The sequence below is a fragment of the Chenopodium quinoa genome, unplaced genomic scaffold (genome assembly GCF_001683475.1).
Source record: "Chenopodium quinoa cultivar QQ74 unplaced genomic scaffold, ASM168347v1, whole genome shotgun sequence".
In the NCBI taxonomy this organism is placed as follows: domain Eukaryota; kingdom Viridiplantae; phylum Streptophyta; class Magnoliopsida; order Caryophyllales; family Amaranthaceae; genus Chenopodium; species Chenopodium quinoa.
This window is the reverse complement of record NW_018742204.1, coordinates 16,221,343-16,236,284: the sequence shown is the minus strand read 5'-3', so window position 1 is coordinate 16,236,284 and position 14,942 is coordinate 16,221,343. Positions and strand designations below refer to the sequence as shown.

Genomic DNA, 14,942 nt, shown 5'->3' with positions numbered 1-14,942 from the left:
ATGTCCTCTATTGCTCTTTCTCTTTTACAAATAGGTCATATTCTTAATTTTTTATAACGGTACATTAAAAATCAATAAATCTTAGTTAGAAGAGGTAAAAGCTAAATAATTTAAATATGAAAAAAATATTTTAAGTTTAAAAGTTTGTTACTGATGATACTCAAAAATTTAGAAATACTTTGTAAGGAGAAGAAGTTGATTTGTCTATCCAAACATTTGGTCTAAAATTTTAAATAACTAGAATTTATTCAGGTTAATGCATGAGATATATTATTTGTGAAAGAAAACATGCAAAGTATAATGGAGTCCCTTGCTTAAAAATTAAATAAAATAAAATATACGGAGTAATAAAATTGGGAATTAGTGGCAATGAGATAAATAGTTATTGATAGGTTTTTCTTTTAAGGGAAAATGGTGAAATGTACAATAATTGAGTACTCTATACCTACTGGGATTTTGAAGAATTATGGTTAATTGTTGTCGTATGACAGTAGAATTAATGAGTTTCACAAATCCTCTAAAAAGGCGGGTGTATGTTAATTTATTGTAAGACGGGTTAAAGTTTTTTAAAAGTATTTTAAAGATACCCTTTAAACAACAAAAGTAATTATTTTTCTAATAATAACTTTTATCTTACAAAAAACTTATAAATTATTAAATTAATCATATTAGCCTTTATATTACGTAATCATGAATTTATAAGAAATTACACATTAAAATAAGATTCAAACCAACAACAAATTAAAAATTATCCTTTAAAGGGTTAAAATTACCATAAAAATAGTTAAAATTACTTTCAAATTAACTACCTTACAAAAATTATCGTCTAACCGCCTTACCCAAGACTTTTTATAATGAATTATTACGGATAGGGCTGTACAGAGTGCGGTTTAGACCGCACCAAACCGCAAACCAAACCGCAATTTTGCGGTTTGGTGCGGTTTGAAAATTGCGGTGCGGTTTTTTAAAATGATCAAACTGCGGTTTGCGGTTTGGTGCGGTTTCCAAAATTATTGAGACCACACCGCACCGCAAACCGCACTTTAATGCGGTTTGTGATTTTTATACTATATTTTCATTAAAATTATTTAAAAGAACTAAAATATATGAGCTAATTTTTTACTATAAGTTAATTAAAGGTTCTTCTAAAAAAAAGTTAATTAAAGGTTAATAAAAAGAGTTTAATATTTAAATTATCAACTAATAATTATAATATAAAATAAAAGTTTTGTTTTAAAAAGAATGATTACAATTTTAATAAAATACGGTTAAACCGCAAACCGCACCGCACCAAACCGCATCTTGCGGTGCGGTTTTTTTAAAAGTACGGTTTGGTGCGGTTTGAAAAAATTACAAACTGCACTCTTGCGGTTTGGTGCGGTTTATGATCCAAACCACACCACGAACACCCCTAATTACGGAATATGTAGAAATGTCCTCCCAACATTTTGGACTTTGTACCTTTCTCATTGATTTTGTTCAGGAGGCCAGATATTATATACCATCAATTTTGACTTGACCACGCCTTAATAATGTTTTTGACCAGTTTGTAATCATGTTGCAAGAAGAATCAAAAGCCATGCCTAAACTCCTAAAGGCTAAAGCATAGCGTATACTACTACATGTCAATTTTACTTCCCAAAAAATAAAAAATAAACAGACATGTCATAGAAAGAATTAAGGTTTAGCATCTCTAATAGTAAGCTATCAGGGTTGTAGCTTATTTTGATACATCAAAATTTTGGGCTAGTATATTATTAAGGTACAAGGTGCTCTAATGGTGATAAATAAAATGTTGTAGTTTGAAAAAATAAATTAATTAATTAAATAGTTTTAATTATACACATGTCATAATATAAGTAGGTGAAGTGTTCTTTGAAAAATAACTAATACGTAGCTTGTTTGAGCAACATTGCTTGACGTAGCTACATTAATATTGTCACTCCAATAGTAAGCTATATACTTACAATTTAATTTAATTTGCAAGCATGTCCTTTTTGTAAACCATTGGAGATGTTTACAGAACTTTAAATTTATTTATTTATTTATTTATTTATTTTTTACTGAACTAGAATTAATTTTATTGAACATAAACTATTATAATTGATTCTCTACTTTTTTTTTTTTTTTTAGAGTTATTGATTTTTATTGAACTAAAATTAATTTCACTAAATTGAACTGAGCTGAACTAAGCTAATTTTTATTAAAATGAATTATTTATACTGAATATTTTTTTAAGGCGAATTGAATAGGATAGTTGGTTATAATGGTTCGTTGGGTAATTTATTTAATAGCTTGGCATGTCACATCATCTTCTTAAGCTATAAAAATTCAAGCTATTTGTTGCTCCAATGGTTAAGCTAGTTGTAAATTAATTTATTTTTAAATTAATAATATTTTTTATCTAATAAATATTTGCCAAGCTAAGCTCTACAAAGCTGATTTGCTTGCCAAAGCTAATCAACAACATGTGCAACAATGGTGTAGCTACTAGCTTAAGATTTTTTATATTTGCAAGCTAGTCCCTTTTCCTAACCATTGGAGTTGATTTCAGAGATGGTATATGCAAAATGTGATCAAATCATGCTCAAATTATTTACCCTTCGTGGCTCTATCGACACTAAAAAAATCAACGTTGTGTTACTTTTACTCTAATTATTAAATTTCATAAGTACTCCATAGCATTTACTCCAATTATTTAATTATTTGAATTTTTTCAGTTGAGAGTTGGGAAGATACTCATTCTAAATATACCATGCAATAGAGATTGTAAACCATTGAACTTTGATATAATGTGAAGAGACGTTGGAGGAATGCAATTTACAGGAAACACTTACACAAATGAACATGAATCCATGCTGTGAAAATAAGATAAATTTTTAGGGGCCGTTTGGTTGGGGGTTTTCATCAAAGGGAATGGGAATCAACTGAGCCGATTCCCTTTGTTGTTGTTTGTTAGACACTTTCTTTCATTCCCTTTACCCCCTCCATTACCCCAAATCCTTCTAACTTCATTCCCCATCCCCCTCGTAGACTTTCCCATTCCCTTTCCTTAGCCACCCATCCACCACCACACCCACACTAGCCACCACCCTTTTACCTTACCCTCACCACCCAACTGCCACCAGTCACACCTCCACCGCCATCGCTGCCCTTTCCCCGACCACCGCTGCCCACCGATAAGACCCAGATCTAACACCCTCACAATTTCACAAACCCAAACCCACCGGCTCACCATCGTCGACACCCCATATCGACTCACCATCCCCGAGACCCCCACAACCCAAACCCACCACTGCTAACACCCTCGCCGAGAGCAACAGTGAGCAGCGGGGCGAGCAACGGCGAGGGTAGAGAGCAGCGGCGACAAGCAGCAGGGCAGCGTTTGGTGGGGGCGAAGGGCGGTGAGTGGTGGTTGGGGATGTGCGGCGAGTTGGTGGGGGGCTGGGTGGTGGCTGGGAAATGTGGGAATTGAAGAAATAAGGTGGGCGTGTGGTGGTTGTGTGGTGGTGAAGTTGGTGATAGTGTTTCCCTTTGTTTTTAAAACAAACAACTTACATAATTTTGGGTAATTTCATTCCATTCTCTTTCTTTCCCTTTGTTCATTCCATTCTGTTTACCCCGTGTAAACCAAACGACCCCTTAGTCCAAAGATAGATTAGACTGGTTCAGAACGAAAAAGAGTCCAAAACAGCAAATCATATTACAACGTATTTTCTATGCAGACAGGTTGAAAAAAAAGAGTAATTCCTTATTGTACTTAATGAATAACCCTTAAATAACAAAATAACCCCTAAAACGCTCATAAAGTAACTCCTATATTATTAACACAGAGCTTATATGAAGGTGTATCATAGCTTATTATCATTATGTAATAATAAACCAGAGTTTTAGTATTTCTATCCCCCCCCCAAACAAAAAAATAAAAATAAAATTGCATTCTAGTTCTAATCATAGTAGTTAAGATTTTCTGTAGGCACTTTGCATCTGTAGTGTGTTAGATTAATACACTTGTCAATTCACACCTTTGATATAAATACTCCGTATTTTTTAGAATTTTAGTTATGCATTTCTAAAAATTATGAAAATTGATAAATTGAAAAATATAGATGAACATAATAAGATACTAACACTTGTTTTTACATGCTAGTAAACATTTATAATCAAATGGGAGACATATATATTCGTATCTTTTAAAAAGTACAAGAAAAATGCTTATAAATAGTATGAGGACTATTAAAATGTTTGTTTATCTAAATGCCCCTATTGATTTGATGTTAAGGGCCTGTTCACATTTACTAAACTGAACTGAAATAAATCGAATTGAACTAATTAATCGAACTGAACTAAAGTGAACTGATTGGAGCTGAACTGAACTGAACTGAAATGAATATTTTATGAGAGAGGGAAATTAGGAGCTGAACTGAACTGAATTGATTGGAGTTGAATTGAACTGATTGGAGCTGAACTGAAATTAAGTAAATGTGAACAACCTCTAATTGCTTCTAAACATATCCTTGTGTGATTTAATGATTTAACTCTTATGCATAATATTTGGACAATTATATCTTTTAAAATATTTATTTACTAATTTTTTCTAATTAATGTTAATTGTCTTTTTTTTTAAAAAAAAAAAAAACTCTTAAGATTAGTGTGTGGACACTTATACCGTTAAAAAACTAACATTTGTTTGCAAATTATTTTCCATCATTATGTTGTCAATAAGACAATAACTAAACGCGCTCACCGGACATGGCTAGGAGGCTAGCCATAGCGCGCGTTAGCAATTACTAAAAATGTTGGTTGTTGAGGGATTCAAAATCGCATTGCATTCTTGCATTTCAGCACCATTATTTTTTAATTTGATTTTAATGACCAATAACATACTATCTATTCTACATTGTCAAATAAATTACCTATCCAGTTTACTTTTCTTGTAATTCTTATAAGATATCCTAATTAGTTTAAGAGTGAGAGATAGCTCACGTGATTAGAGCTTTTCTCCTGGTTATAAAGAATCTTTTTATCCTAGAATAATCAATTCTCGTTATTTGCCTTTGTAGCTCTCTATTATCCACTTTTGTGGCTCTCTATTCTCTAAACAACAACAACAAAAAAAAAGGCGTTTATATTGAAGTGTACATAATGGCTAATGCAAAAGCCAAATTATCGTAAATGGAGAGAGTGACTGATTTGGGCAAACCTACTTTACATGTTACCCTAAATATTTATTATTATTTTTTTTATGATGCCCATGCGGTTCACCGAAGTTTAGCTCCGAGAACATCCGAATCCGACTCGAGTAGCACACCACACTTATGGTATATGAGTCCCCCAACAAGAGTTTCTGCATACGGTGAGGATAGGACCTCATACCTCCCTTAAGCGATATAAAATTGCTTATCAGTTGAGTCACCTCTTATTATTCTAAATATTATTACTATGGTGTAAATAAAAATAAAAAATTTCCCTGTTTTTAAGGGATATGATCCTACTGTCACAACTCACAATATTTTTTTTACATAGTTTGGTGGCTACAATGTTTAGATTTCCAAGATGTTACACAGTTTAGTTCGTGCGTAGAATTAAACATCGACGTGCTCACATTGATGTTATTTGGGATTTTATGTGTTGAAAAAAATTGCTACGACCCAATCACATTTATGTGAGGTGACAATTATCTAGCTTGATCGATGTGATGGGCTTTGAAATTGTGGCACATCACTTCTCCTATTCCACTCTTTCTGTGCTAAAAAAATTTCCAATTTTTTTTTGTCTATTTTTATGATTTATAATTCATAATTTATTTTTATTATTTTATTATTAAGTATTTAAATGGAATATACGGTTTTTCCTAGAAAGAAGATATCCAGTGCAAAAGACTGTAAAATAAAGCCCACTCCCCCATAAAATTAGGGTTTTGAATATTATAGCTTAAGTCAGCATTACCCCTTTAGGTCATGCATTGAAATGGTACGGAATTGCAGAAAAAGATTCAGTAATTTCACTGCAAAATACCCCTTTTGGTTGAAAATAATATTCGTGTAATCCTTTTTGGAATGTCTAAAAACAGAATAATAATTGTAAGAATGATTATATTAAGTTATTAAGGCTATGATTGGTTCAACTATTTTTTTTTTAAAAAAAATAAAATTATTTTAGCAAACATTATTTCTTACCAAGTATTCCGCATAATATTAATATACTTTGATTGGATTCTCTCTGTTATTTTAATATGAGTATTCATACTTCATATAATGTCAGTTCAAATTAACTACACTCTATAATCATAATGTCTAATAAAATAGTATAAGTACGAGGTATAAATTTAGTTGTATTCAATTAAATCTTTTGATTCATTAATTATTTAAGAGTCAAGACATTGCCATGTTCTATATTATACGTCCAATAATGTATAATATACTCTGTACTTATTTCTATTGCCTGTTAGAGTCTTTATAAGACATACTTACTTGATACATCATTGAGTTCATGTAGAATCTTACAAGTTACAACCATTTATAACGCATAATAATATGTCTAATAAATATACAACCATATATAACGCATATTCTTCCTAAGACACTTTCCGATCCAATTTTATAAATCTTACTGTCTTCTAAGTCCTAACCAAACTACTTTGTAAAACTCTTATTAAGGGCATGTTCACATTTACTGAAGTGAGCTGAATTGAACTGAACTGATTAAAGGTGAACTGAACTAAATTGAGCTGACATGAATATTTTATTAGAAGAATGAAATTAAAAGCTGAACTGAACTGAACTGAACTGAAATTAAGCTGAAGTGAGCAGGCCCTAAGTTGCTTTATGATAGACATTCTTAAATGCTATTCCATGTGTACCAAATCTACCTTTGCAACAGTCGCAACGTGTAATGAAATACATACACTGAAAATGATTTATGAGTACCTTTTTATCTATCTACTTAAACTTTTACCACCCCGCTATTGTATATGTGTAATTGTTGGTGTGGAACTTTAGGTGTCTATATGTGTACAAACCCTATGAGTTAATCAACTTACAATGACAAATTTAAACCGAATAAAATATAGGATTCCTTATTCAAGTACTCGGTACAATATACAAATGCAGACTTTCTTAAGTGTAAAGTACAACAAAAATATATATAAAGGACTTTATTTATTAAACGTATATGCTCTATATGTTCAAATCAGAAATTTTGTAATTAAGAATTGATCTAAAATCCATATTTTCTATTATAAAATTAGCAAATCCATATCTTGACGCTTAATTTCAAACTTCTTTCATTTTTTTTGTCCTGTATTTTATATATTTTCGTAGCTAGACCCTATTTTCAACCATATAAAAAATACTTGGTATAAAATATCAAGTATAAGTTCAATAGGTGTGTTTTTCTGCTTGAGCATAGTACAGTAATCCACAAGGACCACAAAAACTCTGTGTCAATTTAACAATTTTTTTTTTTGGTTTTTAAATTTGAATAATGTGCTACTCATATTATCAGCACATTTAGTACTAGTAGTATTATTCATTAGTTTGGACATAAATATGTAGCACGAGTTAACTCATTTAAGTACCAACACAATTCTAAAACACACAATAAATAAGCAAGTTAACCATTATCTAGCACATGGACAGCAAACAACCAGCATCTGAAAATTCCAAATACTATGCTACGAAGTATTCCCTCCGCCCCTTATAATTTAATTTGCATCCTTTTATCTGACTCAAAAAGCTCTCATAAAAAGTGGACTCATTGTGCAAATAAATAAAAGAGAATGAGGGAGTGTTGATTTTGTAAACAGCTTGTACTAAAATCTAACCAAACATTATCAATGCAGTAGCTAATACCAAAGTGGCACAGTGGTTATGTTTTCTTTACATTATTTCATGAATTAATTTAACTTTTATAATAAAATTAGGTAAGATTAAATCGGTTCAAAATGATTTAGACTAGATCATGTACCCCGGCCCATTTAATAACATTATTTTTATGTTATTATTGATGTAAATTTGCATACGAGTGCATTTTCTTCCTTTAATTTATTTGACCTAAACTTATATACAGGTATTGGAGATTAGAGTTATAAGAACTTATTGGAATTGATTGTAATTGAAAAAGTAAATTTGAGAAACTAAACTTATTACTCCGTAGAACTTATAAGTACCACTACTTGAAACTTAGCTGAACATATCTAAAATTATTGAATAGGAAACTTAAATTTATTTATAAAGTTAAGAGAGAGAACGCACCCAAAGTTTATTCAAACCAGATCAAACCGGACTAGTGAAGTTCAAATTAGACCAATCTTCACAAAATTCATATCATAACACCTTATTTCAAGTAAAGATAACATACCATTCATAATATAAGCTAATATAATTCAATGTCAGCAGACCAACCGCTGATTGTTAAACAAGGCTCAGATCAATCATCTATTTAAAGCTTTATACTATCAGAAAAATCATGTTTTGTTCGTATTCATGGAGCACCAGTTTTGATGTATTCTCAACCAGGCCAATTAGGGTTGTTACTTGTTAGGGATCGCTGATCTATGAGAATGTTTGTACATTTAATGTTAATAGAGTAATAGATGCATGACCCAACAAACTTAACTATTTTATTTTAGTTCTTTTTTTTTGGTGTAACTCTTTATTTCTTTTTTGCTAAATTAAATATAATTAATAGGGTTTTAGATGGCCCACTAATGCCACTGGTAAAGAATTATTGAACTAACAAGGCTTTACTCTTTCTTATATTTGAGTTTTGTTATACTAAATGTTAAAAGAAAATTTAATAATGCACACTTTTTGTTATAAGCAAATACATCCAACTGTCTAAGACCTATCTATTTCCTTATGATTTGATTTTTCTCGTTTTGAATACACTCATTATAGGAGTACATGCTTGATTGTGGCTTGGCTTACACCCTTTTAGATCTTCTACTTTTTCATTCAAATGGAAAATGCTATACATGCTTGCTTCAAACATTAAAAAGTTAGTTTAATAAATACTCTGTAAAAAATAACTAACGAGAACAGAGTCATATTAGAACTTATAAGTGATCGAAAATAAAGTAAGGAGAACAGAGTCGTATTACAACTGATAGTAAAGTAAGGAGTATAGATAAGAAGGGATACAAACTGAGTTTTTTTTTTTATAAAAAAAATAAAATTCTCCGTTCTACTTTTCAATTATTTTAATACTCACTTGAAATTTAGTATAAACAAAACAATGAAAGTGATTGATTAAAGAGTTTCGTTGATTGATGTACAACTACACCATTTATATTGTTTATTATAAAATTTAATTGTAAATTTGTAATTAATTGATAAGAAGACGCTAGAATGTAATAAAAGGATAAGAGAATTTTAATCAAATAATAAGAATTGAGTTCACTCCAAGACTTCAAAGAACTTCAATCTCATCCATTAATTTAGAAAACAAGCACTATACACAATTAATCATATCCTTACACTCGGAAAATAACCAAGAAAACACACATACATGAAACCACACACTCTTAATTAGAGTCATTAATCATTCTACTTGAACCCTACAATAATGAATCAACAAAAGATTTATACATATAGTTTAGGAAAATACTAAACCATACATACCTTAATCAATATATCCTTGGTTGTATGTCCTGTCCATGAATGCACAATTATGGCCTTGGACTTTATTGTACTCGGAATTCACAACCATTGTACCCTCCATTGTAGTAGATATCGCCCCAAATTGCCCTAAATCCATGGAAAATGCCCTAGCAAGAGCTTCATCTTGAGAATCATCAATCGACGAAGAGGCCGTGGTGGCCAAGAATTTCTCAATGATACCCACAGAAGCCATATGATCTTCTAATGGTTGTTGTTGGTTTACTTCATTAACCCTCATAACATTATCAAGAGAATTAGGGTTTTCCTCCATTTCTAAAGGGTATTCTTTATTATTATTCTTGATTAATAACTTCTCTTTTGTCCTCTCTCTTGCCCTAGCTCTTGCCTCCTTCCTTTTCTCATTAATTTTAAACATTATTCCTCCCTTCTTATTATTATTGTTGTTATTATTACTATTATTTTCTCCCATTTTCTTGTTCATCATTTCTTCACACAATAATTTCTCTTTGTTATTACTACAATCACCTTTAATCATTTCTTCTAAAGGAGATGAAGGTAAGATACTAGTGCAACTCTTGTCGGAAAGATCCTTAATAGCCGCCTTAGATTTGTTAAACAACCACTCAATCGTCTTGCTCGCCTTGTCAAATCCCAACATATCTTGTAGATCAAAGAACTTCCTTGCTATTTGGAGAGACAACCTCATCCTCCGATCCCTCGGACCGTGAGCGGTATGTATCTTGCTATGCCTATCTTTCTTCCCCGTCCTTCTTTTTGATGATCCTCCTACACGGTCTTGCTTCTTCTTGATCCCTTTCTTTGGTGCCGCCTTCTCACCGGGATTGTTACTCCCTCCAATGTGTTGATCTACGTTGGTAGTTTCATTGATCGTAGTTGATACTAGTGATGGTGGCGGTGGCGGTGGTGGGGGAGTGTTGTAGGGCAAAATGGTGTCTAAAAAAAGCTCATCATCATCAAGCAAGTGACTAGGAAAGTTATTAAAGAGATGATCATCAAAAGGGTGGTGATGGGTATTGTTTTGATAAATAGGAAGAATACTATTTGCATTGTAATTTGAATCAAACATGGTTACATTTATTTGTCTTTTGATGTTGAAACTATGTTAATAATTAATTACTACTCCTAGTAGTGTTAAAAAAAAAAGTTAGGGTTCTTAGGGAGGGAGGGAGAAAAATCTAGATGTTTGTTGAATATAGCTGTTGATAATGGGTAGCACATAACTATTAAAGGAGTTTTTTTAATTTAATTTTTAACATGTACGACAACCATTATGATAAGGTGGGGCAAAAGAAAGTAACACTCTTTCCGTCTCAATTTACTTGTTCTATTTTTCATTTCTATATTGATCTACTTGCTTGCTACATTCATAAATTACATACAATCATGTAATTTTTCTTAAGATAATTACATGATAATTATTCATACTTACTCATTTAATTTTTCACACTACAATTTCAATTACATACAATCATGTGCAAATAATTAGCTATGAGATAACTACGAATGAAAATACCAGAACAAGAATGTAATAGGATTGAGAAAAGATTACCAAGTTTTATTTGAAAAACCAAAAGCAATATGTAGTTGGAATCTTAGTATGTAATTGGTTTTATAGTCTATTAGTAACCTAATAATAATTTGCACGTATTAAGATATTTTGTTAATATCGTCTTCCACAGTAAGTAAATAAATTGAGACAGACAGAATATTAATATTTTTATTTTCAAATTTCCTTAAAATAAAAGAAAGAAAAGGAAATTTAAGTTATAAGAATGCATGAAATGAATCAGCCCAAATTTAGGGCAAAAGATGAAGAACAACACAGGAGCATGGACCAAAGCAGGAAACAGCAGTAGGTAACGTGACATTTCACGTGGTACTAGATTGATTGAAGTAACCCTTCTCTCAGAAGAGAGAGAAAAATGCATACTCGTACAATACATGGTTATTGGTTAATAAGAAATGAAGTTAGTGAGGGATATAATAAATGCCAAGAAGACTAATAATCTAAGCTAAAAAAATAGGGATGTTCACGTTTGTTGTTAAAGATAAAGCATAAATGGAGCATATTGAATATAGCATAGTAGAATACCTAGGGATAAAACTATAGAAGGGAAAAGATATAGTGAAGGACAATTATTTCAGCTGGCTTTTAGGGGGTTAAATTAATTTTTTTAGCATCGATTTTAAAACCCTACTTTTATGACCATTGGTACAAAAGGAATGGCTGTTCTTGACCATGGGGAGACAACTTTGTCCATTTCCCTTTTTTTTATTATTGCAATGCAATTGATGTTGCCCTCACTCTTTCTTTTTTCTTGCTTTTTATTGATTATGACTTGTGTAGTTGTGTATGCATATGTTGGATTTTAAGGTGATTAGGGATAAACATTGGTTAGTTGGGTTTCGCGATTAATTTTGAATTTTTCTGTCTGATCTTATTAGAATTTAATTATTTGGTACAGTATCATAAAGTGTATTGAGTTTATTTTGTCTATATTTATGAATATAACTGAAACTATTAAAAAAAAAAAAATTATAATATCACATTTTCATAATTTAATTTTGTTTGTATATAAGCCATGTGCAGTTCACCTTAATTATTTTGCGATTAGTTTTGTATTTAATTAAGTTGAGTTTTATATTGCGATTAATTTTGAATCTATCTATTGACTAATTTTGTTAGAACTTAATAATTTTGTATTATACAGAGTATTAATTTATTTTGTCTATATTATTACTCTATATTAAAGTGAAATTTGTTCTAGAAGGAATTTTCCCTTTTAAACTCTACTTTTTTTTTTGAAGCAATAATTTGTCTGGGAAATTGATTGTATTTATTTATTATCATGTATTTTTTGAATTTATCTATCTATAAATCTATACTAAGGTCTGTTCACATTTACTGAACTGAGCTAAACTGAACTGAACTGATTGGAGCTGAGCTGAACTGAACTGAACTGAACATATTAGAGCCGAACTAAACAATAGAGCTAAAATAAATATTTATGAGAAGGAAATTAGGAGCTGAACTGAATTGAACTGAACTGAACTGATTGGAACTGAACAAAAATTAAGCTGAATTAAATAAGCCCTAAATAAGAATTTTTTCCCTCCCAAACGCCTTACAAATTCCGCCTAAAATTCACAAGTGACTTATAATATTTATTTTCTTGGAAATATTTTTTTCTTTTATGCTTAATATTGTGCATAATAACTCTTATCACCCTTGAAAAATGATACAAAAGTAGTATGATGATAAAAATAATTCAAAAGTCTTATTAATTACTTCATATATGAAGTATTATAAAGATGATTCTAGGTGATGTACTTGTCCATAGAACAACTAATGGTCATGAGGGATATATGCATATAATATTGGGCTAAGAATTGCAATATGCAGACTTAATTAGCACTTAGGTAATTAAATTATTATTTCTTACTATCTAGCATTTATATTACCTTTGATCTTCCTTTTCTAAGTATATGAATATTATGACATACATGACAACATCTTGAAAACCATGTCAAATGAAATGGTTAGACACTGGATGACTGGAAATCTGAAATGCATGAAGGAAACTTTCTTAAACCTATTTTGCCAATTAGATGCTATAAGTTTATGATACTTTCTCTCTTTTATTACTCGTTCATCATTTTTTCTCTGTATTTCGTGAGGGTTGACAATCTTAGTCCGACACTAGCCAAGCAACATAGCCATTATCAAAGCACTTAGATTTAATTGCATGCCCCCTTTTTAAGTTTTAAACCTATTTGATTGACAAGACAAACCACCAATATGAGAATATTTTTCAAGTAATCGATCAGCAAGGCTTTATAATACAAAAAAAAATGTAATTCTTTATTGTTTAACTACATAAATTAATAGTGATCAGAAAAGGAAAAGGGGATGAAAAACCTTGATTCCTTTTTTTGTTGTTTGTAATGTCAATTCAATCATTCTCTTTATCCTCTTCTTACCTCAAACTCCTCCACTTTGATTCCTTATCACCCATGAATATTTGCATGGGGCAAGCAATCAGATAAATAGGACTCATTTGGGCCGGTTTTGGTGTCTAATCGGACTGTGTCGGGTCGTTCAAGTCAATTTTGGCTCTATTGTCAGGATGCATTATAAATAAAATAGTCATTATTAGAAACATTTATTGTTGCCTTATCGGGTTTGTTTGGTTCAATTTGATTCATATTGGGTTAAATAGTGTCAAGTGATTTCAAGCAGATTTTGAGTCTGGTATTTTAAGTTGGATGATTGCATATATGAGTTTTTTTTTGGTGTGTGAAGAGCCACAAAGGGCGAGTAATGAGAATCGATTCAAGGATCATCTGAAATCAGGAGGGAGATCTAACCACTTAAGATATCCCTCACTCTCAGTTACTAGTTTTAATAGATCTACTTATTACATATGTTGGGTTATAAGGTGAATAGAAATAATTGTTTTAACCTTGTTTTCAATAAATTTATGTGTTGGTTGACTATATCAAAACACATTTGAAATTAGGTCTTGTGCTCACCTTATAAAGAAATTTTGTAAGAAACTACCTTATTAAATATTAATAAATGTTAAGTTGCTACCCCATGCTAGATTTTATGATAAGAGCAGGGTTATAAGGGAGCTATATATTTGGAAACTGGGCTAGAAAAAGGGGCAAGAAGAGTGGGAAATGGCCTGGATCAGTAAACGTCCGTTCAAGTAAACGTCCGTTCAAGTGCATCTTGTTGCATACAAGAGGGCAAAAGTGAAAAGGCGCATTCTGAATGATACTTTTTATGGTTTCAGTGGTACATTTTTTGTACTATTATACATGTATATGGTACCATTTATGTCTTAGTACGTAGTACTATTATATCTCACAGTAGTATAATATTTTGATGTACCATTTACATAGTTATTTTTTCTTAAACATAAATCACCATTCGTGAATAGTGTAAAATATATATACACGTGTTGCAACTAAATATAAATAGACCTAATAGAGCATTTATAATTTAGATACTCGTTTATAGGCCAGTTTTGGAGGATGTAAAATTGGAAAATTCCCTGTTTCTTATATTGAGAAACGAAATTTGTTTCTCATGGGGGCATTTTCGTGAATAAATCAACTACTATCATTACTATATTGTGGGCTTCACAATTGAATAAAGTTGTTGATTTTATTTACAAAAAACCCCATCAATATACCGTATAAAATTGTCTAGGCTTTTTAATCATAACTTGATTTACTCCGTACTTAATATAAACTCTTTAAATTTATCGATCTAAACTTATTATTTATGAA

At 31.0% G+C, this 14,942-nt stretch overlaps 1 protein-coding gene across 1 annotated transcript; it reads right to left on the bottom strand.

Annotated features, from left to right (window-relative positions):
• Positions 1 to 9,402: 9,402 nt before the first annotated feature.
• LOC110694086 (transcription factor TCP12-like) lies at positions 9,403 to 11,045 on the bottom strand. Its single transcript, XM_021871270.1, has one exon. It carries the CDS (start codon positions 10,708 to 10,710, stop codon positions 9,625 to 9,627), a length of 1,086 nt encoding a protein of 361 aa, XP_021726962.1. The 5' UTR covers positions 10,711 to 11,045; the 3' UTR covers positions 9,403 to 9,624.
• Between the last annotated feature and the right edge of the window lie 3,897 nt (positions 11,046 to 14,942).